At 44.1% G+C, this 27,268-nt stretch overlaps 1 protein-coding gene across 7 annotated transcripts in view; it reads right to left on the bottom strand.

The window, feature by feature from the left end:
- The window catches only part of agrn (agrin), a 276,308-nt gene that overhangs the window by 48,497 nt on the left and 200,543 nt on the right, over positions 1–27,268 (bottom strand). For all 7 annotated transcript variants that reach the window (XM_084365476.1, XM_084365478.1, XM_084365477.1 and 4 more), the window contains 9 exons: positions 19,859–20,056; positions 19,164–19,364; positions 12,712–12,854; positions 11,018–11,123; positions 8,422–8,541; positions 7,656–7,820; positions 5,401–5,544; positions 2,936–3,060; positions 2,682–2,787 (listed from right to left, as the gene is read on the bottom strand). In XM_084365476.1, coding sequence (XP_084221602.1) covers positions 2,682–2,787; positions 2,936–3,060; positions 5,401–5,544; positions 7,656–7,820; positions 8,422–8,541; positions 11,018–11,123; positions 12,712–12,854; positions 19,164–19,364; positions 19,859–20,056 — 1,308 coding nt within the window. The remainder of the gene's footprint in view (positions 1–2,681; positions 2,788–2,935; positions 3,061–5,400; positions 5,545–7,655; positions 7,821–8,421; positions 8,542–11,017; positions 11,124–12,711; positions 12,855–19,163; positions 19,365–19,858; positions 20,057–27,268) is intronic.

Raw genomic sequence — 27,268 nt, 5'->3', positions numbered from 1 at the left:
GGGAAGTGCCTAATGTGTGTTTGGGTGTGTGCAGATCTCGAGCTGTGAGCTCCATGACTTGGGGTAAGGGAGGAAAGAAGGCACGGCAGCATGAGTCTGTTCAGCTGATGCTTCTCTTAATCAACTTTAACAGTCCATTTGCCTTTTTGTTTTGCTTTTTCCCCCTCAGTGGAGCAATGGACAGTTATGTCACAAGATGGAGAGGGAAAAAAAAATCATTGTCATCTCTGCTTGTCTCAGCCGTGTAGTTACTGTTGAAAGGTGGTTATTAAGATTGTTTGTGGTGTCAGCTGCGCTCAGTGAGGAGGAGGAGGAGGAGGAGGAGGAGGAGGATGGACACGGGAGATCGGAGGGGCAAGACAAGGGAGCCGGAGAGAACGGGGAAGAAAATGATAGAATGCCTAAAGAAGATGAGTTTAAATCGGAAAGAGAAACTGGTTAACACAGCTCTCAGTGGGAGAATATGTAAAGGCAAACAGTGGGAGCAGAATGAGGGATTGAATAATGAGAGAAAATCGGAGGACACGGTGAAGGCAGCAGAACCCTAACACGCAGGCTGAGGGCTGCTGATGCCATATGCTGGCATTCGTTGCCAATTTGCTGCAAACCTACAGGTGATAACACCATATGGGGGAGGCGGGTCATTGCCAACTTGGTGGCCATTTTCCCCCGGCGCCTGAATTTGCTCATCGGTCCAAATGCCCTCCCTCTGCTGCTCGGTACAGTAGCGCTTGCATTTTTTACCGAGCTGCTCAGATATCGCCTCATCTTTTGCTGAGACGCTGCAAAGAAGACGACAGAGAAAACTCCTCCCTGTACTCTGTGGCTGTGCTGTCTTTCAGCTCAGAGACTTCAGAGAGGAGCTGGCTAACATCACAGTAAGCTGCGAGCTCTCTGTCAAAAGCAGAAAAGATTTTAAGGCGCTTCTTCTGCAGGACTGGGAATTTTTCTTAGCCTGCCCATTAGTGGCACACTGTGCGGCAGTAGTCTCACTCTGCGGTATAATAAAAAGTTGCAACAGATCAATGATGTTAAAAAAGATCAATATTCACTCATTTATATAAGCCCTTGGCATTGTTCTCTTGTCAAACCACAGAGCAGCCGGGTGAGCATTAGCATGCCACAGCGCTGAGGCCGGGCGTCTGGAAGCTCTGCATGTAAACAGCGAGAGGGATGGCAGGCAGAGCTGCGGCGTGGTGAGGGGTGGAGGCAGAGAAAATGCTAATTCGCACCCAGCCACACGTGAAATGAGCTCGAGATCTAACCCCCGAGCCGACAGCAGCGGCGGAGCAGCTACCCGCGGTGCGACCGCATCCGGGAGGAGAAATTAAAAGATCCTCTGTGGCTGTCGGAGGGCCCGAGCGCTCGCCTGTCTGTTCCCTCCTCCCCCAAGGGCTCCGCGGAGAAAGAGTCCGCTGTGAGGCGTCTTCGTGCCTTCTGTGTGCAGCAATGCTAGGTGAGGGATTACACACAACCCACATCTCTATTGCCAGGCAACAGAGGAATGTGAAACCAGACTGGTTTTTGGCTCCTTTTGCTGGTAACCCACGGCACTGAATTTGTAATTACCAGATGTTCGGGGACTTATCAAAGCCTTGTCGATCTCTCGCTGAGCATATTTGGATTCTTTATCTGTGTACCTGCAACAGCAGCTCAACACAGACCGTGTCAACAGCCCTGCCTCCTATGGATATGACCTAGTTTGGGTCTGACAAAGAGTGCTCAAGAGAGATACACAAAGAGGACTTTATGGTGGCACATTATTAGGTCACCTGATCTGTGCCCACTGAGCGCTGAGGTGAATGAACATTTTTCCACCTTAAAATGTTCAACACCTGGCAGTGGCTCATGGCCAGGACCGCACAGCTGGCACTCCTCCTCCCTACTGAGCTCGCCGGCGGCGTCTGTAGAACCCCGTTGTGACGCAAGCTGGCAGTCAGTGCGACGACTTCACTGTACATGAAAGCCATGGCCCTGGCGTTTGTCCCAGCACCTATTACACCGATCTAAACAATGTCCATCAGCATCTGGACCAAAGGCCGAGAGCTGCACCTTTTACTCAGTACACATGTGCTCTACCTCCGCCATCACACTGAGACGGCTTCATGCTCCTGCAAGCTGCAAAGGGATTGACGCGTTTCTCAACAGGAGGGCTGGAAGATGAAGCCAAATCCCAACAGAGGAGCGAGGAGGCGAAAAGGAAGTGACATTGCTATCATGTGGGATTGCGAGGCTCAGACTCCAGTCAAACTACAGGGTGATTGGTTTTAAAACGCTACAATATCTCTCTCTTTCTCATTCTAACTTTTCTCCAGTGTCCTCACCTGATCTTGCCCTCGCCTGCAGTTCAGAAGCAGGGCGAGCGTAGGGCTTACTTCACTGTACTCTGTGTACATCAATCAAGCTGAATTCTCAAAGGAGAAGTTAACCATGAAAGACAAATCATACTATCTTGTCCAGGTACTTTCCTATAAACACAAAATACAGGCTGAATCTGCATACACGTTGCTGTGACTTTACTTCCTGAGAAGAGGACAGAGAGATGGATGGATGGGAGGAGAAAGCAGCAGGAGGGGGATAATTCGAGGCCCACAGCACTGCTCATTATCTTTTGATCGGGGCCTGACAACAGTTGGCCATCCATGCGACGCGTGATGCATGGAGCCTTCGACAGGGCTCACCTGTGCACTGTCCAAAGTGCTGCACCGTGATGTCCTTGTCCTGCCTACAGGCGATGGTCCTCAGCTGGCACTGGTCGGCATAGGTCACCCCATCTGAGCCGCACACCTGCTCCGCCGTGACAGAGATGGAGAGAGGGGAGATGGGAACACATGTTAACTCCCTGTAGGCCGCTGAAACAACGTCTTTCTGTTCTACACAAACTTGTAGATTAAACTGCTAATTTTCTTCAGAGCAGACGGTTCGACGGACCCACCTTGGTCTTGTTTTTCTCGTCGCAGTCAGGTGGAGGGCACTCGCAGTGGGCCTGGCCGCTCACCTCGATGCAAGTCGCTCCGTAACTGCACACCAACTCGTCACATGACGTCGGTGCGTCGGGACCTGTGGAGGAGGCGGATTTGTTTCATACACATTGTGCGCATTCCCACAATCATACAGTTTACAGCAATGGAGAAATGTTGCTTTATGGATTCTGAGTGTGTCAGAAAATGTTGAGCCAAGTGAAAAGTTACATTAAATGCATATTTACACTTACACAATTATAGAACTTTTTTACACTTATTAAGTCAGCAAAAGTTGTGCATGTTAAACAGCCATTAAATTGGTTTCTCAAAATCTGGAAAGAGTAATCAAACAAAAATTGTTTTTTGAGTGCTTAACACATCGATGTAGACTTTACATTAGTACAACTCTGATTCCAAAAAGCTGCAACGCCGTGTAAAACATAAATTAAACAGAACGGGATCATTTGTTAATCCTTTTTCACAAACACTTGATTAAAAACATCATGAAGACAACGCATTTAATGTTTTACCTAATCAACTTCATTGTTTTTTGTAAATGTGTGTTTATTTTTTTCTTTTCTTATTTGATGCCAGCAACACATTTCAAACAAGTTGGGACAGGGGTTACAAAAGATTTGGACATTAGTGGAATGCTAAAACAAACAAAAACCTGTTGGAATACTCCACAGGTGAACAGGTTCGTTGGTAACAGGTGACAGTATACAGTGGGTGTTAAAGCAGCACCCTAAATGATTGCATTGTATTCTGTTTTTGTTTACATTTTAGACAGCGCCCTAACTTTTTTGGAAAACAGGGCAGAACAGCTGTTGTTGTCGTTGTTTTGTAAATCACACCAAAGACTGTGATTTGGACAAAAAGTGCATTGACCACTGACTAATAGAAGTCAGGATCTGTTGTTGTTTCTAGGGAGTCTCTGGTCTTTCTCCATGGGTGTCAGAGAAGTAGATTGCAGATTTAGACGGGTGAAGCTCACAGGCTGGTACAGCGATGCCTTGACAAACAAACACCTTTTACAAGGAAAGAAACAACTTAATGTATTCCACATAATGCAGAATTTACAAGAAGCACGTATCGCACAATTTGTCCTGGCTGTTTCACAAAGTTTGTTAAGTTTCTTCAAACCTGTACTGAAGCAATGAAACAATGGATGTTGATACCAAGTCTGAACAACTTCTATGTCACCTAGTTACTGACGAAAATCCAATCTATAGTGTTAGCATGTATAATGGATGCAGAGAGGTTGTTCAACTCCAGCTTTAACCCCCAAATACTGCGTGCTAACAGCATGCGAAGCTTCATCTTGCTAAAGTTGGCTCGCTATGGGACAGTGTTCGTGTCTACGTGTGCTACTGAGCTAGCCTGGCACAGAGCCACAGCCCCTGACCCGTCTGACCCCACTCTGTCTGAGTTTTAAATCTGTGTAGCAGTTGGAGACAGGCTGTCAGACTGTTTAAGTTTTCCTCCTCTAAGTGAGTGACCTGCTTTAGTCTCTTTACAACAGCAGTGCCGCAGCGGTAATGTAATCATAAAATTGTCTAGTTACCTGTAAGTAACACTGTGTGAATTATTCATAGTTTCAAAGACCACAGCAATATCCCCAAACTGCCTTCTTACTGCTGTAAAAAAGAGTTGTGTAAAGGTGTGCACTCAGGATATTTTGGCTCTGCCTTCTTTTTCCACAGATCTCTCTTGAAGCTCTCCAAAGGAGCGTTTGAAGCCTTGAAGTTGCCGCAGCAGGAGCAGCAGTCGGGGAGCCCACCATCCACCTGCCGGGCTGTGAGTGTGGGGTCTTTGCATTGTTGCAACATCACAGTGGCTGAGAGTACCCCCCACCCCTTGGCTCCTGCTTTCATGTGCTACCACGTCTCTGTACCTTGTCTTTTCATCTGTCAGGTTGCGTGGCGGAGGGCCCCACCACTGTGCTGGGACTGCTGGCTTCATTAAGCATTTGACTTCCAGTCGATATCTGATGGTGCATCTTAATCAAGGAGCTGCAGGCCCCCACAGCAGGAACTAACCTTTACTTCAACCAGCTTTTTAGCTCGTGCAATCACAGGGGCTGCTTTCTTTATTAATTGAACTCATCAACAGTCCTTATGCAGGAGTATCAACGTACACATGCAAGTGTCGTGAGCCATCCAAACTGGCACATGATTGAATATCACTTGGCGATGTGTCATGCCCATGTCATTTGTACACTCCAGTATTTTCCTAATCACTATTGATTAACTGCCCTGCAGCCACTTCCTTCCTGTGCCAATAAAGCAGATGGATGTGAAAAGCAGAAAGAGAAAGAAGTGGCTGCTAAGAGGCTGATGCACGACTCAGACGAGTGACAGAAAAATGTGTGTGTGCGTTGTGTATTAATGTGGCTTATTAACGCTCCACCGGTTGCCTTGGTACTCCCTCTTATTACCTTTGTCGCAGCCATTCATGCCCATCTTGCTACCATCTGGACACACGTTGCACTTCATGCCCTTCACTCCCGTCTTGCAGGAACATAGACCCGACATCTGCTCGCAGTCGTCCCGGACTGAGCCCGTGGCGTCACAGTTACACGCTGTCATGGAGAAAGGGAGGATTGATGAGAAAAGAAATGATCAAGTATGGACAGTGAAGGAACAAAGGGATAAGAATCGCTTGTTTGAGGGAACTTTAGCCTCTGAACTTTGCTTCTGATACATCTATGCCTTACAGCCAAGGGCTAGGGATAGTTCGCGCGCCTTCGGGGCCATAGAGGGAGGGAGATGAGTATGTAACCGAAACAGAAAAACAACCCAAGGGAAGGACATCAACCCTATCGTGTTCCTAGAATCAATGATGTGTCTTTTCCCCACCCTCCTCTCCTGCTGAGCGTGGTATTGCGGTGCACTGTGTTGTCGGCTTGCTGTGGGTAAACCTTGTTAAGGTCAGGCCACGGGTGAGGCACCTGCAGGCTTCCTGCTGTTGACTGAAAACTCTCTGTGCCGTCGGGAGCGTATGTCCTACGATACCTCAGCGGCAGGATACGAGCCGGTCACCATATTGCATTACACCGGGACAAACAAGGGGTCCCGACCCCGCCGGTCGCTTGAATACAAATGAACACAGCTCATTCAATACAGCTTTGACGGGACTAAATGACGCAAGAGGATTCCTGTCTGCAAAGGCTGCTATCAAATAGATGAGCTGTATATAAAACTTAGATAGAGCAGCTAGCGGGATATTTACTTTTTACTGTCTACACTGACTTCAGGGATACTCTTAAAGAGTTGGCTCAGAGGCATTGTTATCAATTCAGTGAGAAATTTATTTTCCCACCAATGTTGTTTTCTCTTTGCTACAGTGGACTGTAGCCATGTAGTCTTGGTTGTATTCCTCCAGGTTTTGAGTTATCTGTCTCAAAAGGTTCGGCTCCATCCAAACACAAAGAGGTGAATGGAATTTTGTTTTGTCCAGAAAACTTGTTTTATTAATTCAATTATTATAACATCTTTTTACACAGCCAGTTTCCCTGATATACTGCATACACATACATAGTCTAGTTTAACTATTTTCTAAGTGTAGTATCTAGTATCTTACATTTTTATGTAGTATTTGGCCACATGTTATAATAACCATCATTAATAAATGGTAAATGAATAGTTAGTTAAACTTCAGTTAATAGTTATTTTAGTTTTAACAAACAATGTAACGCTTTATAAACCATGTCGTAGACAAATGTAAAGGCCAAATAGTGTTTATAGATGAACTACACAGTATTAGGGGAACATAACAGTGAAGTATGAGCTTGTGAATCCTATATGTGTGCGGGGGCCCTTTGAAGGCCACACAGCAGTGGCGGACTCCAATGATTTTGGTGGGTTTTGGTGAAGAGACGCTGCCATAATAAAAATAAAAACAGTTTGTTTGAAAAGCTGAATGATTGTAACTTTAGCATGACCCACTGGTAAGAGGAAAAAATAATAATTCTACTTAAAGTTTAACTATTATTATTATTCATTCATGTAAGCTACTTTGTAAAGGTTTATAAGCATCCATTGAAACATTAGTTGCCATCCAGATAATGTTTATAGGTGAACTACACAGTATTTATTAACCAATTTAAAAAGTATTATAAACATCAGTTGTAAATTTGATAATTAGTGGTTCATAAAGCATTTCATTGTTGGAAAACAGCACCAGATTTTTCAATGCTTTCAGTGCTAGATTGAGATAGCTGAAGCTCTGCCAGAAGCCCTTCACACTTACGTGACAAACATATTAAATATGTTTGTAGTTTATTCCCAAACTACTCCGTCTGTTTGTCCAGGAATAGGGAGAGGGATCTCTCCTCTTCTTGAGGTTTTTACCATTTTTCATCCATTTTTGCATGTGCGTGTGGAATGTAAATTCCCCTGAGGCAAATGTGTGATTTTCGATTTTGCTATATGAATAAAACTGTCCTGACTATAGAAGCAGCAGCATAAATCTCAAAGCCAAATACTCTCTGCATGGCTAGATACCGCGTGAGGTAGGTGAGAAAATATGCGTTTTTTTGTCGTTTGAGAGAACTGACCCTTTATGTAAAGAAGGTGCAAGGAATACATTTATGGGAAGGCTGCATGCATACAATTACTGCTCCTGCTGTTGAAGTCACGTGTAATGGTACAGCAAATTTGCTCGATCAGATACAAAGAGGTGGTTCCTTACGTGTGCAGCCGCTCATGTTCTCCGTCACGATGCCACGGAAGTTCCAGAAGCCCGGCTCGCAGCGGTCGCACTTCTGTCCCCCGACTCCGGGCTTACAGGAGCACTGTCCGGTGGTTGGATCACAGGTGCCTTTGTAGGAGCCGTAGACGTTACACTGACAGGTGCCTGAGGAGAGCACGGCAACATGGATGTCACTTTTAACTTCTGCTGCTTCAGATGAAATCTCTGCAAAACATCACTGCTTTTTATTTATGCTCTTCTAACTCTGAGAAACCCTTTCATCACGTAGCTCACAACATTTGAATACTGCTTACTATGGTGGATACTCTGTATTAAAGATTTATGCTAAGCTCAAATGTTGGCTAAACCCTATTCCACAAATAAAAAGGTGGATAAAGTGTGCTTAGGTGAGTTTCCCCTTTGCTAAATCTCCGTATATCCCTATTTCTAAGTCTGCATTTCCCCCCCGTCCACGCTGTATCCTCCAGCTAACAGCTTGATGCAGCACTTTCTCCCTCGTCTCCGTGCTATCATTCGTCAAGATCATCAGATGGAGAGATTTTTCTGTTGATACGGTGCAACATTATCATAATTATTCCTTGGATTAAGATGAAACGTTTTCAGCTCTGCAACTCTGCTGCTGTAATTGCAGTCAAGGACAATAAGCCCCATATGCTGAAATAGCCTGATAGTATCTACAACTTTTCTCGCACACAACAAACTCAGGAGGCATCGAAGGTGAAGGGAGGGGGGGGGGACGACTTACTGGGACACCCAGCCAGGCCGACTCCTAAGGCGGCCGTCGTGTTGTCGTGGCAGCAGCCGTACACAGACAGACTGCAGTGCTGGAGTGCTGTCAGCTCTGGCAGAGATGTGGCTGAAATCGCTGATGAGGGAGGAAGAAAAAGGGGAGAGGGAGATGGGAGATGGGAGATGGCACAAGGAGAGAAAGAAGAACAGCAACATTTGAGTGATTACGTCGGCGGCGGAGGGGGTTTGAGCAGAGTGGGGGGGAATTAGACAACACAATCTCCGAGCAACATGTAACTTTTTGCCAACAATGAGATTGGCTTGAGGGGCAGAGGTGGAGAGGCTGGCAGCCGGCTTCAAGATAACAATTCTATTTGCTACTTTCTTCACAATGGCTCAAAATCAGGGGGAAAATGATGCTATTACCTCCAGTGAAAACAAACAATGGTGTTGCTGGTGAATGTGCGGCAGCTGACATTTACCACCTACTAGGAGGCATGTTCTCGTCATTTGTTCTTGTCTAATATAACGGAATTGCGCCGCTGCCCTACAACCTTCCCAAAAAAAAAAAAAAAAAAAAGAGCCGGCTGCATAATGTGAAGGAATGTGCCGAGCCGTTCCTGCCTGCGCAGTGTGTGTGGAGAGCTCCTTTGTCTAAGGATGCACCAGCCTTCAAACTAGTGTGACAGCTCGGAATAAAGAACTACATTCAACAAAATATAAACAAATGTGTTCCCGAAAAAACTGGCGCGTCTCCAGAAAAGTGGCAGAGAACAACAAAACATGCAGTGGGAGGGAGAAGAGGAGTTTGTTGTTTAATGGCCAAGGTGAGAGAAAAAAAATATCATTGTTTGAATTCTCTCCAGGCTTTGGAGTGAAAAGTAAAGTTGTACAGATAGAGAGCAGAAATCTCTCCCTCCTTTATTTTTCTCCCCCTTCTGTCTTTCTCTATTCCCCTCCCGATCTCTTTTTTCTTGTGTTGCTCATTTGGAGTTTGGAGGCTGGAGATGCAGGGGCCATAAATCACACTGTTACTGGTGTGGATATGAGCCTCAGCCCTAATGGTGATGACTCGGCTCGCTCTTTTTCCAGTGCTTTCCCACTCCAGAGATGGGCTTCGGACACAGTTCATTTAACTTGCCACTTTCCAGCGCTCCATTCAGCTATCTGCGCTGAGCCTATTAAGGACAAGGAGAACTTTTAATTTCATATGTTCTTCCACCCCTTGAGGGTTTTTCCCCTTCAGTGGCCATTGTCCGGCACAATGCGGCTGACTGTGACGTGCAATATTACCCTCACATTTACAAGGTCTGCTGCTGCGCTTTCGCCGCTGTGGCTAGTCTTTTATACTCCTGTAAGGGCACATCGGCATGTGTTTGCTTGTAAACCGATATGTAATATTCTTTGGATTTTACAGATATCCCTGACCCAGATCTTGAGTTTACAGGTAGCTATAAAGGATGGTTTGAAATGCTATGAGAGAGGCAAACTTTTCAAATGTGCATGCAGCGGATGACATTGTTGACGCCGTGTGCAAAAGAGGTGAAGTTTTTCTTGTAAAATCAGAACCTCTGAGAAACAAGGTTGCTTTCATCCTCCGCTAGTGCGAGCTGCCGTGTTTTGATAAGTTTCCGGAGTGGAGGTCAAATTAAGTTTTCCCTTTACATAGCTAATGTAGAGGGCAGAGAAATTCCCCAAGATCTGAGTTCTCTCCTCGCACCAATAGGAGAGGAGGACAGCCCAGAGCTCTCGCACCCATAGAGGGCTCTTCAAAAAAGGATTGATTATCCATGGATGGTAGAGAAGCGTGACAGTCAGTGCCCAAGGAGGCCAGCTTAGGAAGGAGAAGAATCTGCAGGGATGTGTGTGAAAACACTGGCAGCTCCCTCTTTCTCACTCTCTTCAACTCTCCATCCTCTATTTTTGACCCACGGGGAATCAAACGGGCCGAAATGATCACACAAAATCCCCAAAGTGGCTTTTGCCCTTCTTCCCCCGGCTTGTGCTATCATCAGAGCAAAAGCCCCTCATTTAACATAGCCATGGAGAGGGAGGCTGCTAACCTTTGCTACTCAGCCGCTGATCTGACACCTATTTTGGCTGATAAATGCTATTCATTTAGCTACAAAGAGAGGGTTCTTATATTAAAGTAAGCGGGGTGAAGTGGTATCCTGAGGGTTACGAATCAAGCACAAGTGTGATGGTTTAAATTGTCAGAATGTCTGGGCAGAAAAAGTGAGTCATTACTGCTATCAGCTCAGTCCATACATGAACCCGTGAGAGAGATTCTTATCTAGCCAGCCCCGGGGAGCGGTCACTTTCCACATATGGACAAGAGATTAGCCGCAAAGTGTGTTGAGTCAACTTCCCTGAGCAAATGACGTCAACATACACATCGTATCTGATCTTTACCCTCTTCACTTCATTTGCTTACGGCCACAGCGGTCACTCTGCACAGGGGCGCAATCATATTGCAGCTACAGACCATCTATTACTGCCCCATCAATGGATGAAATGAGAGGAGAAATGGGATGTCAATGACAATGAGTCTTGGGTGAGGGTGCTTCTGTGCACCGTAATGACATTAACTGTGAGTGCTGTAATGTACCGACCTGCACAGTGTCCCTGATTCTGAATCAACAAGTGCTCTTGTTTCTCACATCTGGCCTTCTTCAGCTCGCACTCGTTGCTGTAATTCTTTCCGTCGGAGCCACAAACCTACAGAAAAATCAGAAGAAAGTTCAGTGTTACACAGTTAGACCTTCTGCTCTTTGATTGTGTTTGACTCTCTTTATCGACAGGCTCATGGCACCGTCACTACCTGTCTTGCCATGCCCTGCATGTAACGTGAAAGCTCAGTCTTGTCCTTGAGAATTTCATGAAGTCAAAATCGATGTTTTTATCACATACATCTTGCTCTATATCTTAACTATACATCAGCGTCAGACCCAGCAATGTTGGTATTTTTAATGGTATTTTATTGTCTCTAATTTATTGGAAACAATTAAAAGTGTTGATGACTCATGACGATGCGACCTTTGAAGAAGGCTATAAAAAAAAGGACTGTCAGAGCGTCTGTAGGGGCTGAACGTCACAGATTACTGAACAAAACACGACCTTGTGTTTAAAAAAAAGATCTGGCTTATACAGGAGTTTTCAACCACATCTCTTCATCAGCTGATGGTTTTCTCAGCTGTCATGACTCCACATAAGTATTGAACTTCAGCTATGTAAGCAAAGTTATCATGTTACTGAAGTTCCAAACTGAGGTCATGTGATAACAACTCAGTCACATCCAAGACAACTAAGGCTGAATCCACATGTCCACCGTCTGACACACTGTGACGTGTTCACTGTCATCACGTCAAGTCTGCGAAGGTGTGAGACTGCAGGGCTAATATAAGCTGCTGATAGACAGCCTTAAAGACAACATGACTTCTATGGCCTTTATGTCTACATGTACATATCATTAATTCTGGCCTATATGATTTAAGTACCACTCTAATAAAGTAATTATTTTACTCATATATAGTAAGTTATATTTATTTTTTAATCAACAATTGGAATTGGCCATGTCCATATTGCAATGAATTGTAATCAGATTAATTAACTGGGTAATTAAATCATTCAAGACTCTCTTGAAATCTGCACAACGTCCACTTGAGGCCCCATGTGGACTGGGTAAATTGTGGGTTTGGACAGCCCTCAGCACTCAAGGGCTCAGTGTGAAAGCCTCCACAAAGAGTCTGCAAGACATTTGGATGCAGCCTAAGGAAACTGGTGCTGGTGAAGACTGAAAGATGCAGTTGAGAGCTCTGGGAAAAATGAGTAAGTGGACCTGCGGTTCATTTCGTTTCAAATATTCAGAATTTATCGATATATCATTATATTTTTTATTTTTTTGAAAACACTAGAAAGACAAAGAAAGAAAGAAATATATTCACTCAGTGTTTCTTTTTCTGCTTCAATTTTGAACACATAAAAGCAGATCCTGTTTGCATTATAACCATAAATGTACAGACAACTATCACCAGGATTATTTCTGCGATTGAAAAAAGTAAAAATGTGATGATTGGGAGGCAAAATCTTAGTTCATAAGGAGCTCTTTTAAGTCATTCCTAAACTGTTTTGTGTTTATCCCCGATGAACTGTGGAGATACAGCCATCGCAGAGGAGAATAAGTCAACAGCAGTGCATGTCTGATGTATGTGAGTCCCAACGTGTCGGAGTTATGACTCCCGGTAAAAAGGTTTTTTGACACAAATTGCATCAATTTTGTTTTGAGGGCTTTTGAAGGCGGTCGTACCGGATTGTTGGGCACACTTTGGCAGGTGAAGTCGCAGACACAACGGTCGTCCTCGGCGTCCTCGTCCCACGAGCCTCCGAACAAGCGACAGCGGTCCTGTTCACAGCCCTCGGCGCCTGAGCCTGACCCTCCTGAGCCGCAGTCTGCATTAAAAAACACACCATAGAAACACAATGTTATTAATAACACAAAGAATAACACACAGGGGAATGCTCTTTATATGTGCATCAGGTGGAAACAGTGTCCTGCTTTCATTTCTCTTTAAGTTAAGGCTGCATTTAAACTTTAGGAAAGTCACAAGGTTTGGATAATTTACATTTCCCTCATGCTGATGGTTAGGAGAGCGATCCAAAGGCGCTGCTGGTGGAACAAGATAATGACCAACTGTAGCGAGGGCGAGAGATTGACTAAATAAATTAGACACAACATCTCTGCGCCACCAGCGAGGCATCCTTTTTCATTTCAATTAAATCAGAGACAAAAAATGGAGGGAATTATTAACTGTGGCCTCCAAGTGTGCAAAGAGAATGGGTGGCAAGGCCTTCTTTACGGTTGCCTGCATCTTGATATGAGAACGCAACTAATTGCAAAGTGTTCTGTAAAATCTAATTATCGTCTGAGACTTTAAAGAAAGTTGTCCCAGCAACTCTTTAGCTGTGACCCTGAAAGGCCTTGTATTTGTTTTAAAAGTGCACTTCTCTCTTGGGATCGAAGCAAGAGAGCTGCTCGAGCTGACCTTATGTTCTTGCTAAGAGAAGTAGCAAGGCCAAACAAAGCCCCGCAATCACTGTCCAGAAGTACTGGGCTCACGAAAATGTTGACATTGTCGAACTGTTGTGCAAACTTTAGCACAAGGTGAAGAATCCAAGGTTTTACAGGGAAACAAGTAAAGAGAAGGAAAAAAAAAAAAAGCACGTAGCCAGCAGGAGAGTTTGGGGATACATTTATGAAAAACAAATCGGGGGCTGTTGCAGAGTGCAGGCAAAGAAAGGGGGAGGATCCGGCTTTTGAAGCTGCAAATTTCACCTCCAGCTGAAGTCCCGGGGGAGATTAGGTGAACGCGTGTGAAGGCATGGAATGAAAGCAGTCAGCAACGAAAGATGGAGAGAATGTCAGACAGAGAGAGAGGCACCCTGTAGGCTGGCAGAAAGTTCATTTGAAACAAATTTGTTATTCAAAAAACGAATCCGGTCCGACTAAAAGCTCCCAGCGCTGCTGAGAGGCTCGACAAGCATCAGGTAATCAAGGTGTTTCTTCCTCTTCCCGTCTACTTTTAGGGGCCCCGTTCCGCTCTCCGTATTGATGCACCAACTCTAATGGGGAAATCAATGCGGTAGTGATGGAAGTGCCACTTAGCATAACCCATCTTCTAAAGTAGATTATGGAGCAGGTCACATTGCAGGGGAGGGGTAAGGGCAGATGAAGCCCCGGCTGTTCTTTGATATGGGTCATCAGCAATGGGCCGTGACAGCTGAGAGTGGTCGATCGAGTGGAGGGGCCTTCACTTCATTAGCCGAGTGGAGCCGGAGCTTTGTGTAGAGTTTCTGAGGCCACATCCCCCACAAACATCAGGACTTGTTAAGGACTCGCTCTGTCTCCATTTTAAAGCAGCCGAACCTTCGACCCTAATCCTCTTGCTTGGATTGCAGCTACTTATCGATTTTGAACCACAGTCTTGAGTTAAACATAACATTTTGTGACGGGGCTAATGCGCAGGCTAATGGCTTCCAACTGCCACTGACATTATCGCAGGTACTTGGTTTCAGATGTCGCCTAAAAAAAACTAGAAGGCTCAGGAACGGATCAGAAAGAGGAAAAACACTGCAGCACTGGCTGTTAGCCACATGTATCTGTGTACTGTACGCCAGCACAGCAGGACACAAAAAAAGGGAAATGCAGGAGAAGCCAATTCATATTCCGCTCAGGCCCCCGTACAGAGACGAGATAAATAAATAAAAGAGGTAAGACATTAGAATGGAATAAATAAAAGTGAAGGGCGAAGGGGGGGTCCTAATTAGCTGTTGCTCTTTGATGTGCTCGCCACCCGCGCTGCCTATGAACCTTTCAATTAATACATCCCCAGCTAAGATGGCTGCATCAGCTATTCTCTCTGCACTGCCCATCCGCTCCTTTTTACTCAATCATGTCAGAAGCCGGAGTCTATTTAGCCAAGGGAGCTCCATTAAGAGGACAGAATTCAGAGGCTGAGAGAAGAAAGGGAACGGATAGCATAAGAATAATGTCTAAGAAAGACAGGGAGGAACAGAAACGTTACAAGGATTTGACAGGACAGGATTTTGACAATAGAGGCAATGACGGAGGAGGAGGTGCTGTTGTCAAAGCTGTTCGGAAGTCCGCGTTGAAGAAAACAGAGAGAGAGGGAGAAGAAAAGAGGAGAAAATGTGCCTGATGGAGTGAGATGCAGCCTGAAGATGTTTGGTCAACCAGATTATTCATGTCAACATCAGCGGCTCCAGCAGACGATGTTAGTCCGATACCAATGATATCATGACCTGTGTGAATGTCAACTTGGACATCTATCACTCGAAAACAAATCCTCCCTCGTCGTGGCGTGTGTCACGGCACAGATCGAAGATGACAATGGCCTTTGCCGAAGGATGCGGCGTGGCGCGATTTGCATTTGTTTTCGCTCCATCCATCAGTCCCTCGTAGGGCCGGGCTCTTGACGGATGTGACAGAGTGTTAGTCCAAATAAAGTTCCGTGAGATAGAGAGGGATGGAGCGTCGCGCCCGGTGGGGAGGAGGGATGGTGTGTCTGGAGATGGCAGAGGGAGAAAAGAAGTTTTGTTGCCTCAAGAGAAGGTTACAAGCCCCGTGATGGATGGAGCATGAAGGAAAAATCCGCTGATCTCACTCCGATGAGCTCTGTTCGCATCCAGCCACCCACTTTGCTTATTTTTTTTTTTTTTGCCCTTTTGCTGTCTCCTGGTGGCTTCTTGACTCGATCCGTACGGAGCAGGGTGTGGATGGTGTGTCACTGTGTGATCCTGCACTCATAATCTTGTTTATTAAATGTCTATTCAATTAAAAAGGGCCCGGGCCCCCGTAGGTGATGCACTGCTCTCAGTTGCCACTTTGTCAGCGTCGAGAAAAGGAGCTGAGGCCAGGCCTACCCGAGTGTGAAATTAAACAGGTGATAAATTTCCCTGTATGGCCAACAGTGGGAACACTGTCATTTTTCATTACTGTTAAACAAAAGGCGGAAGAAAACAACTTCCATTTTTATGCTCCGCGCCCCCTCCTCCCAACAAGACTAATGAGGATGGTTTTTAAGTCGGCTCTACGTAAGCGAATAAATCACATGTTCACTTCCTCTCCAGGCTTATCTTAGATATGAAGTATGGAGGTGGGGGGTTGTGCACACCGGTGATGTAGAGCTCTGCCGCTGTCTACAATAAAGTCTTTGGTCTTGTGACAGAGTGCTGTATTACACAATATATACTCCTAATTTTGCCAAAACCTAACAGCCATACATCTAGGCGGGGCTGAATATATCAACAACAAATCCTCTCTGCAGTGTGTAGCCCAGGATCCCACAGCCAAACACAGACATTTCAAGGCAAAAAACAACAACTTGGTTTTGAATCGTTTTACAATGACGCCGGACTTCCTGTGGAGGGTCCGGGTCAGATTTGAGGCGGCTGAAAGGAGCGGGGACAGAGCCCGCAGCAAACGACAGGACTAGTGGTCACCCCCGGGGTGAAATTTATCGATTTCAGCCAATCCCATCTCCACCCCTATCTGAGAAAGCATCGGTGCCCCTTTTGTCGAGAGGCGCAATTGATGGAGAAGAGTGCAAAATGGAGAGAGACATGAGTGGGTGGGATGGCAGAGAGAGCGACGGGAAGAGAAGGGGAAAAAAAAGATTCTATTGTGTAAGCCTGATGGTTTTCTCTGAATCAAAATGAGCAACTGATGAAAAAAGGAGGATGTTCACAGACAGCATGAGGGAGAGAATAAAATGGAAAAACTAAGCCATCAGGCATAAGCAAAGCAATGCCCTTGGGGAGGGAGAAGAGAGCTTTTTTGCCTGATTCCCGACAACCAACAGAGAGGGGACGGAGTGTCTATGTGTGTGTGGTGACAGTGAGTCTGTGTCGCGGGCATAGAGTTTCACATTTCTTCATGCTCCACATACAAAAAAGGTCACTCGTCTCAGTCAATGAAATGATGTTAAATCGACCACAAGGAGCTTTGGCGGCACGATTCGCCTCACAGGCCCAGGGCCAATACGGTAGACAATGATAGAAAGAAAAAAAGAATGTAAAAAAAAAAGAAAGAAAGAAAGAATCACCCCTGGCTAGCAATCAAAATGGAAGAGGATTCCTCTCATCTCTATATGCTCTGTCCTCCATCTCCCCCCTCTTCTTCTTCTCTCCAGCCATCCCTCCTGCTGGCAGGTGTAATCTGCTCCCCTTCACACCTTGTCAGAGGATGACTATGTTCCCTGTGACGACCCAACGGCCGAGGGGGGGAACGGCAATCGCCTGCATGACAACCAGAGGTTGGCATGTTGCTCCCTCCAGAGTTGTCCCCAAGACAGGCCGAGCGAGGGGCTGTGATATCCTGCCTCGGTCTGTCAGCGCTGATCAAGATATGATTTGCACGGTGAATTAGATCTCATTTATTCAGAATGTGGAGGAACGACGGAGCTACAGGCGTAGAAATCAGGGGTACTCACATTAAGTGCCATCGGTCACACACTTAAAAGCATAATTGGATGGAAGGGCTTGATAAAATGTATACCGCAGTTCTCAAATAAAAGCTGGAATTCAATAGATGTGACAACACGATCAAATGAAACTCGGCCCCTAATGAAAGCCAAGTGAATACAATAAATACACGAACATGTTTCTGACACAGCTTAATACTGTTTTCATTTAAGAATATACCATTCTTTCACCCAGTGTTAAGTTCAAATGGGGGAAGTGTTGACATCCATAAAAACATGTAGTGGCTGCAAAGACGTTTAAAAAAAGCAGAAACAGGCATATACTTAGATAAGATACAATATAATAAAATATGGTAAATTATAAAGAAATATTTGGATTTGTTGTTACGAATAAAGGAGATGATTTAGTTTTTTAACAGTTAGCTTAGAGGTATTAGTTGTTGTTGAGGTGTTGTTGAGTTAGCGTTACTGTACGTCAGAAAAGCAGGCATATTTAGCTAACTTGTTTGAGTTGTAGGGTTTATCTCTGATAAAATAGTAAACCTTCTCTGTGAATATGACAATGACGGCTGACATTGTAGATGCTAACGGTAATGTTAACCGTCAAACATAACCAAAGCCAAGATGTCCGACACGAGTTTTAATTCATAACAAAAGAACATGCTCTGACTTTGGTGTAGAGCGCGTGTAGCTAACGTCCTGTCAGAAAAGCACACATATTTAGCTAATTATTTTGAGTTGAGTTGTAGGTAAATGTTAGCGCTAATATGGTTAAGCTTTTGGGTAAATTTGGCTAGCATTGTAGATGCTAACTGTCACATTTACTGTCAAACACGACCAATGCTAAATTGTTGGAAACAAGTCCCCTTAGTACTTTGCAGTAGAGCTTGGATATGAGTCAAAGAGGTAATTTAGTTTTTCTGAAATTAGCCTAGAGGTATCGGTCGTTGTTGAGGTGTTGTAAGGAAATGCTAACAGTAGGTAGTTAATGTAAGGTCAGAAGAGCAGACATATTTAGCTCATTTGTTTGGAGTTGTAGGTTACGTTACAGATAAAATGGTAAAACAATGTATATGCTAACGGTCATGTTAACTGTCAAAGATAACTTACGCTAAAATAACTTAACCACTTAATTAGTTAATACAGAAAGAACACGCTCTCAATTTAGTGCAGAGCGTCAGACTGGATTTATGATTTAAGTTTGGATACCAATCAAAGAGGTCATTTTGTTTTTGTTTTTCTGAAGTCAGCTGTCATTTCTTTAGTCTGTGGCCCAACAGTTAAATTAGGTCTCCACTCGTCAGTTAAAGTGCTGTTATTAATGAGCTGTGAAGGCATCACATGTGCATTTTAGATGAAGGTGATGTTTGAACTTTGAGATAGCATCATGAAATGAAAAAAAAAAAAAATTAAATTGTATGTAAGCGAGTGTGTGATGCAGGAGTTTTCTACTTGGATGTTCTTGTAAACAAACATTGTGATTGCTTCCATTGTTTCTAATATGTACAGCTGACCTGAACTTAATCACCCGGAAAGCGTTAGCGTTCCTGTAACAGGTTGTGTTGACGGATACGCAGTCTGACTTTCACTTCATCGCTTCGAGTTAGCCTGTTGGCATGCTGCTGGTGGCATATGCGACCATTATGAAAATCCACAGATGACTGAATAGTGTACCACAGGTCAGTTGATAAAGATAATTACACCATTTCGATGGCCGATTGGTTAGCATAATTACACCATTTCAAAGTCCATTTCCTACCTTCATCACAGCTGCCGAGCTTCGCCACATCAATCCTCCTCTTCTGCATGCAAGAGGACGTGCGGAGTTCACACTCGTTGTTGTAGGTGGTGCCATCGCTTCCACACACAGTGGAGAAGGGCTCGCCGGAGCACTGCGGGCATTCACACTTATTCTGGACACACCGGGCACCCCAGGCACAAACAGTGCTGCCGCATGTTTCTGAATTACACACACAGCAGAGGGAACGGTCAGAGCATGAGGGGTCAGTGCAAAAAAAAAAAAAAAGAGATATTCATGGAGTTGTTTTGATGGATTTCATTCACACGGGGCCTCGATTTAAATCCCTGGAATAGATATTTAAATGAGATATCTCTGGTCCATTCCTACTTGCCATGCATGCCACTTACTCTGTAATATATCCCTCTCTGTAGGCTGACATATACATCCTCCCTTCGTAAAACCCCATCTGAGTACCCCACTATTCAATTCTAAGTTTGTTATGGCACTGTCTGCCTGCAGCTATATGAAGTTCCTGTTGTGCTCTGCTTGCATTTTTTATATCCACATTTTATTTAGAGCTATAGAATTTTTTTTTTTTCAACTTATCAAGCAGGATTTATGTGTAAACCGAGCATAATTTATATTCTTCGGGGCTCAGAAACAACACACTGTAAGTACGACACACATGATGCATAAATGCATGCATTACTTACTGCACTCTCCCTGGCTGACCACTCGGAGGTCCATCTGTTCTTTGCAGGCCCGCACGTGCAGCTCACACTCGCTGTTGTAGGTGCTGCCATCGCTGCCACACACCGGCTGGTGGGACTCCACACACTCGGACGCACACACACACTGTCCGCTCTGGGCGTCGCAGATTGCCCCAAAAGAGCAGTTGGCACAGGCCTCATCTATATGGAGATAAGGAAGAAGGCAGAGGGTGAGTGTGTGTGTTTCAGATACTCTTCAATGATATCTGTGGCAAGTCGGCTCTAAAAAATAGGGTTAGGGTAAACCTGAACCCCAAATTTGAATAATATAAGACAGTGTTACACTTTCCATATTTTCCTGTGTGATAAGATTAAAATGGATCAAATTTATTGAATGTCATTAATCTCTGAATGTATTGCAGTGCCTTTCTAACTTACTGTTCGATGAGCCATGAAACATCGCTCAAATGGATATAAAGTTGGAATCAGTTCTTGCCTGACTTCACGTTCCAAGTTCTGCATAATTAATCTTTACTGTACATTTGCACAAAATAGTGCATCAATATATGCACAGCATTAATTTTTATGCACCGTTACGGTCAATATTAAAGCAATGCCCATCAAGATAATATTATGTGGCTAAAAAGGCAGTGCTAACATGCTAGTTTCAGACGCAGTAAACATATATTTAATTATAATTCTCTCAGTGTTTTAGCATTTATAATGTAAACAGCTGACATAACACAACTAATCAATAAAAAGTACTAATTTTCTAACTTTCTCTTGAAAAGCTATGCTGGTGACAGAGCAGATATGGGAAGTGCAGAGATGCAAACTTTCCATACCCCAAAAAACTTTACTGCAGTCCACCTGAGGTCAATTCAATCGATTGGAAATACTTTGAAGAGGCTCACACCTGTCTATTAAAAGGTGTCACGGTTCACATGCATGTGAGAGCTAAAAACCAAGCCATGAAATCCAAAAAGCTCTCCACAGATAGAATTCTACTGAGGCACAGATCTGAGGAGGAGGATAAAAAAAGTTCCCAGGAGCATAGCGCGCTCCATCTTTGAAGAAATTTGGAACCACCCAAAACCGCTCTTTGTGGACCTGAAACTAAATAACTGAACTCAAAGAGCTTTGGAAGTTCTCTGCAAAAAAAATTAAGAACATGCTGCCAAAAGGACAACCATCTCTGCAGCACCGCAGCACCGGGACTTTATGGGAGAGTGGTCAGAGCTGAAGATACTCCTGAGAAAAAGCCACATAACAGCCTGGCAGCAGTTTGCCAAACAACACTTAAATGACTCCGAAAGGATGAAGGAAAGATTCTCTGGTCTGATGAGACAAGAATTGAACTCTCTGGACTGAATTCCAAGTGCTCTATCTGGTGAAAGCCAGATACTATTCATCGAGGAAGGAAGCATGGTGCCAGCAGTTCTTCTCACATCTTTTGGGGATGCTTCTGAGCAGTAAGTACTGGAAAAGTGAAAGAATTGAGTGAGAAAAGTCACACTTTCCTGTCTTGATCACTTTGTAAGGTTGTTCATTTTTGCTTATAAATATGCTATTTTTCCAGCTCACTTTGAGACTGAAGCAGGCAGATGATATCTATATTTCATCTCCAAAAGACGGCATTGAGATATCCAAAAGGCTTAGAGAGCTTTCGAGGCTCCTTATTAGTTGGAGGATTCACTGGGATCATCTCTCGAGGAATTGCCCGCTTCTGGAGGCAAAGTTTTTCCCCGAAGAGACGTCAAGGCAGGATCAGACATGTTCGCGGCACAGACTGATGTCACATGGGGGCAGGAAAACGCATGAGAAGGCAAACGCGAGAAGAGCTAGCAGTAGATGTACCTCTCTCTCTGACACCAATTACACCTGGAGGATTGCATTAGCACAGCTCGCTATCACATTCAATTAGGGGCAGGCTAATAACCGCTGCTGATTTAGCACTAATTGAGAGAGGCGAGGCTGGAACCCTCCACATTATTAATCTGTTTATTACTCTATCTAGTGCTGGCATCCTCTCCATCTTTGATTAACAGCCTGGGCTGTGCACTGGATTTAACATGCAGTATATTGCCTGTAGGAGCAATATATGATGTACTAGTAGAATGACACATTTCTTTGAAGTCAAATGTAAAAAAAATACATGTGCAGACTGTGCAGCACTAATATCTCACCCAAGCCGAGGTGTAAGTTTGGTCTTGGGCTGTTAGTCACTATACTCAGTATTGTATTCAAGACGATTGCAACCGAGACCAAGACATGGCCAAGACCAGAGTGTACATGTATCGAGATCGAGAACAGACCAAGACTTTGAGGGGTTGGGACCAAGTCAAGACCAAGTCCAAAGCATGACAAGTAGACACAATAAAATTTGTAACCTACAAACCATGGCACACCTAAAATGTATCTGAAAAATCCACATTCCCATAAAAACAAATGAAAATCCTGAGACCGAGATGAGGCCAAGTAAAAATACGGATGATGCCGAGACGAGACCTTCAAGAAGTGGTCTTGAGACTGGTTTCAAGACCACTTTTTGAGTACTACAAGTCCCCTTATGCTGCATTCCATGTTGAGTGAGTGTTGTACTTTTCCTGGTTGGAAATGTTCCAGTTCTGAGCTTTAGCTCCAATTAAGGGAACTCTTAACACAACAGCATCCAATAATATTTTAGACAATAACGTCCTTCCAACTTAGTGGCAACTGTTTCTCTTCCGACATGACAATGCCTCCGTGCAGAAAGCCAGGTCTCTAAAAAATGGTTTGCCAAGTTTGGTGTGGAGGAAGTGTTCTAGCCCACACTGAGCCATCCAACACTTTTGGGATTAATTGGAATGCCGAATGTGAGCCAGGCCTCAGCATCAGTGGCAGACCTCGCTAATGCTCTTGTTTGCTGGATGGGAGCAAATCCCTGCAACCAGGCTCCAACATCTTGTGGAAAGCCTCCCAGAAGAGAGGAGGCTGTAACAGCTGCATGTTAATGCCACTGGTTTTGGAATGACGTGTTGACACAATAACAAATAGGTGTAATGTTGGCGAACACATGTATTTATGACTTAGATTAAAAAAATATCTATTGTCAGTGATCAGATGTTGCTATTTTTTGATATAATGGCTGAAAAAGAGACTAGCAGAAGACGCTTTATGATATCTATGGTTTTCTGTGTCAAAAATAAATAAACATGATATATAAGTGTCGGTGAAATGGGGGCTGCTACGGTCGCGGCTCCTCTCTGGCCGCGGCAGCTATAAATCAGGAAGTGGCTGTGGTGAGTGTTGTCCTTTATCAGGCACTGTGTCCTGATAGCAGCCTCGCTTCTTTATCAGCTCCTGCCCCTCGCACCTGGCTCTCCACGCTGCCTGATCCTCCAGACAACATGCACCGCGAGCAGACAGAAAAGGAGAGGAGCTTCAAAGCCAGGAGACAAGGGAGAATTGTCGCCATTACTGGTAATGTCAGTCACTCTCCAAGTCTGTCATTACTAATTTTGAGTTTCAGCGAAAACAGTCTATTTCTCTTTCTGAAGGCGGATAACTTCTCAACTAAAAAGTTCAGACTTTAAGGTTGGAAGTCAGGCAGCCTATGCATTATGAAACATACTCATGCTGTTAAAAAGTGAGAGCTAGTGTGCTCACATTAGAAACTGAGATCTTTCATCTCATTCAAATACCTTTCATGTCCACCAAGAACCTCTCCAGCCCAGGAAAATATACAGTATAACACAGTGTGTCCGAGATCAAAGTTAAGGCCTTCTCATGCCAGGTCTACTAAAATCTAATGCCGACTGTATCCTGAAATATAGCCTGAAGAGTAAACTAAAAATTGTAAAAAGATTACATCACAGACAGCCCAGGTAACCACATGATTCCGGCTGATTGCGGCTCAAAGTCGCCGCCAAACTTGATGTGCCTCTGGTCCGTAAACGGCTGCCAGATTTGGATATGTTTGAGGCGCATGGAGAATCAGCTACACTTAGCGACACTCTGGCAAGCTTTGAGCCAGCGTTGGAACGCTCGGGATTATATTTTTGTGCCATTCATCCCAATCCTGGCATGACCCTGCTAACATGGCCCGCTTAATTTAGGCTGTTGTTTGGCCAAGCCATTTTGGTGCCTGGGTAATCCTGATTTCTTCACAGTCAAAAAACACACAGTCTAAAAATTGAAGATTAAGATTATTTATGACATGTATAAATAAAGTATTTATGACATTAAATTTACATATATCTCATTTAAAAAGGGTTTAAAATGCAAGCAGAGAGACAGATATGATTGTGTCACATGAGGAGCTTTCTTTAGCCATTAGCCAAATGCTGTAGGTCACTGCTTGAGGTTTATCTGATATCGCCATGTTGGTGCTGTTCCTACAACATTTTAATTTATTTTCAGTCTAAGTTGACTTGTTATTTTGATCTTTTTAAATTTCAGTTCTCCGTCTTATTTGGGTAGGTTTAGGCAACAAAACAATTTGGTGTGGATTAGTAAAAGATCATGGTTTCCATTACAATATACCCTTTGCACCGCTAACTACATTTCAGAAGCTTAATTTCTCACATGTGCATATTTTCACATTCTTTTTTCCAAGTTGCAAAGCTATGACATAACAAAAACGTGATCGGTTGCAATTACAGTCCTGGAACCACATTAATTATGATGTTCTGGAAACAACAACAACAAGGCGATACGAGGTTAATGTATGTGACGGGATAACACAAAGATGCTGAATATTACTGTGGGCTCTCCTTATAGGAAATCAACCTCCCAGAGTGTTTCTGTATTTTCTGCCATGTCACTGTTCTAACTATCAAGCCAAACTTTATCCCCTTGCCGACAACTTGCTAGAATTTAGTCAAGGTCCCCTTCAAATCCCCTGGACCCAAAGTTGGGCACTACTGATGCTGATTCTTGCACTGTGACCGCCTCTCTTGTTGTGTTTGCCGGCAGTGTTTGTGCTTTTGGAGGCGAGAGTGAGAAATAGGGGCAGGTTTGTATAAAAAGTGGCCTTGAAAGCATGAAGGATTGAGTCATTGAGGGGAAAAAAAACCAAAGACCCTCCAGCTTTACGGCGGTTTGTTGATATCCTCACCGGGGAAAAAAACTGAATTGCAGCTGAGGGGTTCTGGGCGGGGTATTACCTCAGGATTAAGCAGAAAAAAGTGGGCTGGTTTGTGTTTTTGAAGGCTTGTGAACATGCCTGGGTGATAACAACTCCCCTGTTGATGGCTGCCTGGCCAGTACACTATTAACTCTGCCCCCCCACTTTCTCTGCTCCTCCTCATCTTATTTAGCTCCATCTCCTCCTCTACCTGCATTTATTACCTCCCCATCCCTTTTTCATTTGCCCTCTTTTTACTGTCTCTCTCTGACCAATCTCGTGCCGCTGGTGTGACCTATATTTCTTACTCAACTGTGTATATCATTTCAAACACCTGTGGGAGAAAAGAAAGGGGGGTTTGTTATTTCCTTTTCTCAAATGATTCTGGCGTCCGTGCTCTCATCTGTTTGGATAAAGCGGTTTGAATGACCCTTTTTCCAAGGCTACTGATATCCAGCTGGGGGGTCTATTAACTGAGCACACTTCGCTCAGCCCACCTTACAAGGTCGCCCGCCACTCAAACGCAGTAGGAGGAAAAAATCTCAGAATAATAACAAATGTCACTCATATTGCTATCAGGTTGCACCTGAGCCATATAGATAACCGCCATTTTTCCAGCCCGCGGGGAAGGAAATGAAATTATGGCTGGGCCTATGAGACGCTGTAGTAAGCCACACACGCGAACACACACAGTTAAGCACACATGCACAGTTATTTTCACCAATTGTGGCAGCTCTCTCACCTCTTAAACTTGCTCTGCCCTCACCTGCCTCCCTTAAGCTCCTGCTTTTGAGGCTAGAAGCCATAAATCTGACAGCTTACGCATTACGGTGCATTTGGATGGAAATAACAAACAGAGTCAGTAAACAAAAAGGGTAATGGTGTTTAGTAAAGGGTGTTTTTTTGGGCAATTTTTAAATCAAACATATAAAAAACGCTTTATTTTAAAGAGCACATTTTAACCATTAATTGGGTGCTCATTAGCATGCATTTGGCTCTTTATTACTGATTATAAAGTACTTATTAAGGACAGTATTCAACAACATATACCATTTACAAAACATTTTCCCTCAGTACTGACTTTAAGTAAGGAAGTTGCTGTACGTGAATTACAATCCTAATATGCTTTTCTCATTATGGGCCTTATTAGTTGGTAGAGCCACGAGAGTAGCTGCGGTAGTAATTAGGAGGTTACTGAGGGAAAACTCTTACAGTTAAAGGTGTAATTTGTGAGAAATGACCAGAATTCGAAGATAGCTCCAAAACTATAGGTGGAAGCTTACTGCTGATCAGTAGCAACAAGCTGCCATGAGCAAGAACCTCAGTTAGCGTTGGAGCTATTAGCTGACGGGAGTCTGCATGCACCGCAACCTGTAATGTTGGGGGAGGGAGTAGTTTTGGTCAGCGGGGCTCAGTCAGCTGGCCTCCCAATGAACACGGCTGGACACCAGCACGTAGAGCAGGAAGCAGCAGTGTCAAACTTTAGTAGATAGCTCTGAATTACAGTGCATAGAAGTCTTAGATAATGCACACACTGTTGTTTCTTCACAGACTGTTGATAATGTTCCTTTAACGGCCCATTAGTTGTGGAATATGGTCATTCAGAATGAGGTGTTAATACATTTTATAATGACTAATAAAGAGCCAATATGCTTCTAAAATGTATGCTAATAAGACACTAGTTAATGGTTAATTAGTGTTCCCTTAAATAAAGTGTAACCAAAAACATATAAAGCCCTACTGAACATTGCTGAATAAATAGATGGAAATGTGGCATTTAGTTAATGTTTTGATTTAAATAACTTAAAGCGATAGATCAAGACCTATAACGCCAGTAAAATTCATCATTCCTTATGCTCTTCTGCAAGTCATTTAACAACCTGGGTATCACTGAAAATTCTCTCTTTATTCACCACTTTCTATAACTTTTAATTATGACACTTCCAACAGCACCTGAAGGCAGCATATGTTCTCCCCTCGCTCTCTTCCTTTCTGCCCCATAAACATGTACAGTATATTAGTGGTGGGAATAGCCTGTGATAATTAGGTGAGATAATAGCTTAAGTCAGGCAGTTGTTATGGTGCTGAATAAAGCCCAGTAAAGCTGTGCAAACAGCCCAGAAATAACCCACATTATCATCGCCATCATTCCTCGGCTGGCTCGCGCCTGGCAAGCCAATGCCTCAGCATTTTTATGGCACCATAGCGCTGACGCAGGCCTGTTCCTCTGGGAGCCAAGAACCATCCATAGTGCTGGATTACAGACAGGGCCCTCCACTCCGCCAGCTCGCTCTGCCTCTCGCTTT

Source organism: Pagrus pagrus, assembly GCF_965226575.1.
Source record: "Pagrus pagrus genome assembly, chromosome: 11".
NCBI classification, from domain to species: domain Eukaryota; kingdom Metazoa; phylum Chordata; class Actinopteri; order Spariformes; family Sparidae; genus Pagrus; species Pagrus pagrus.
Note: the sequence above shows the minus strand (reverse complement) of the source record. Positions and strands in the feature narration are given on the sequence as shown.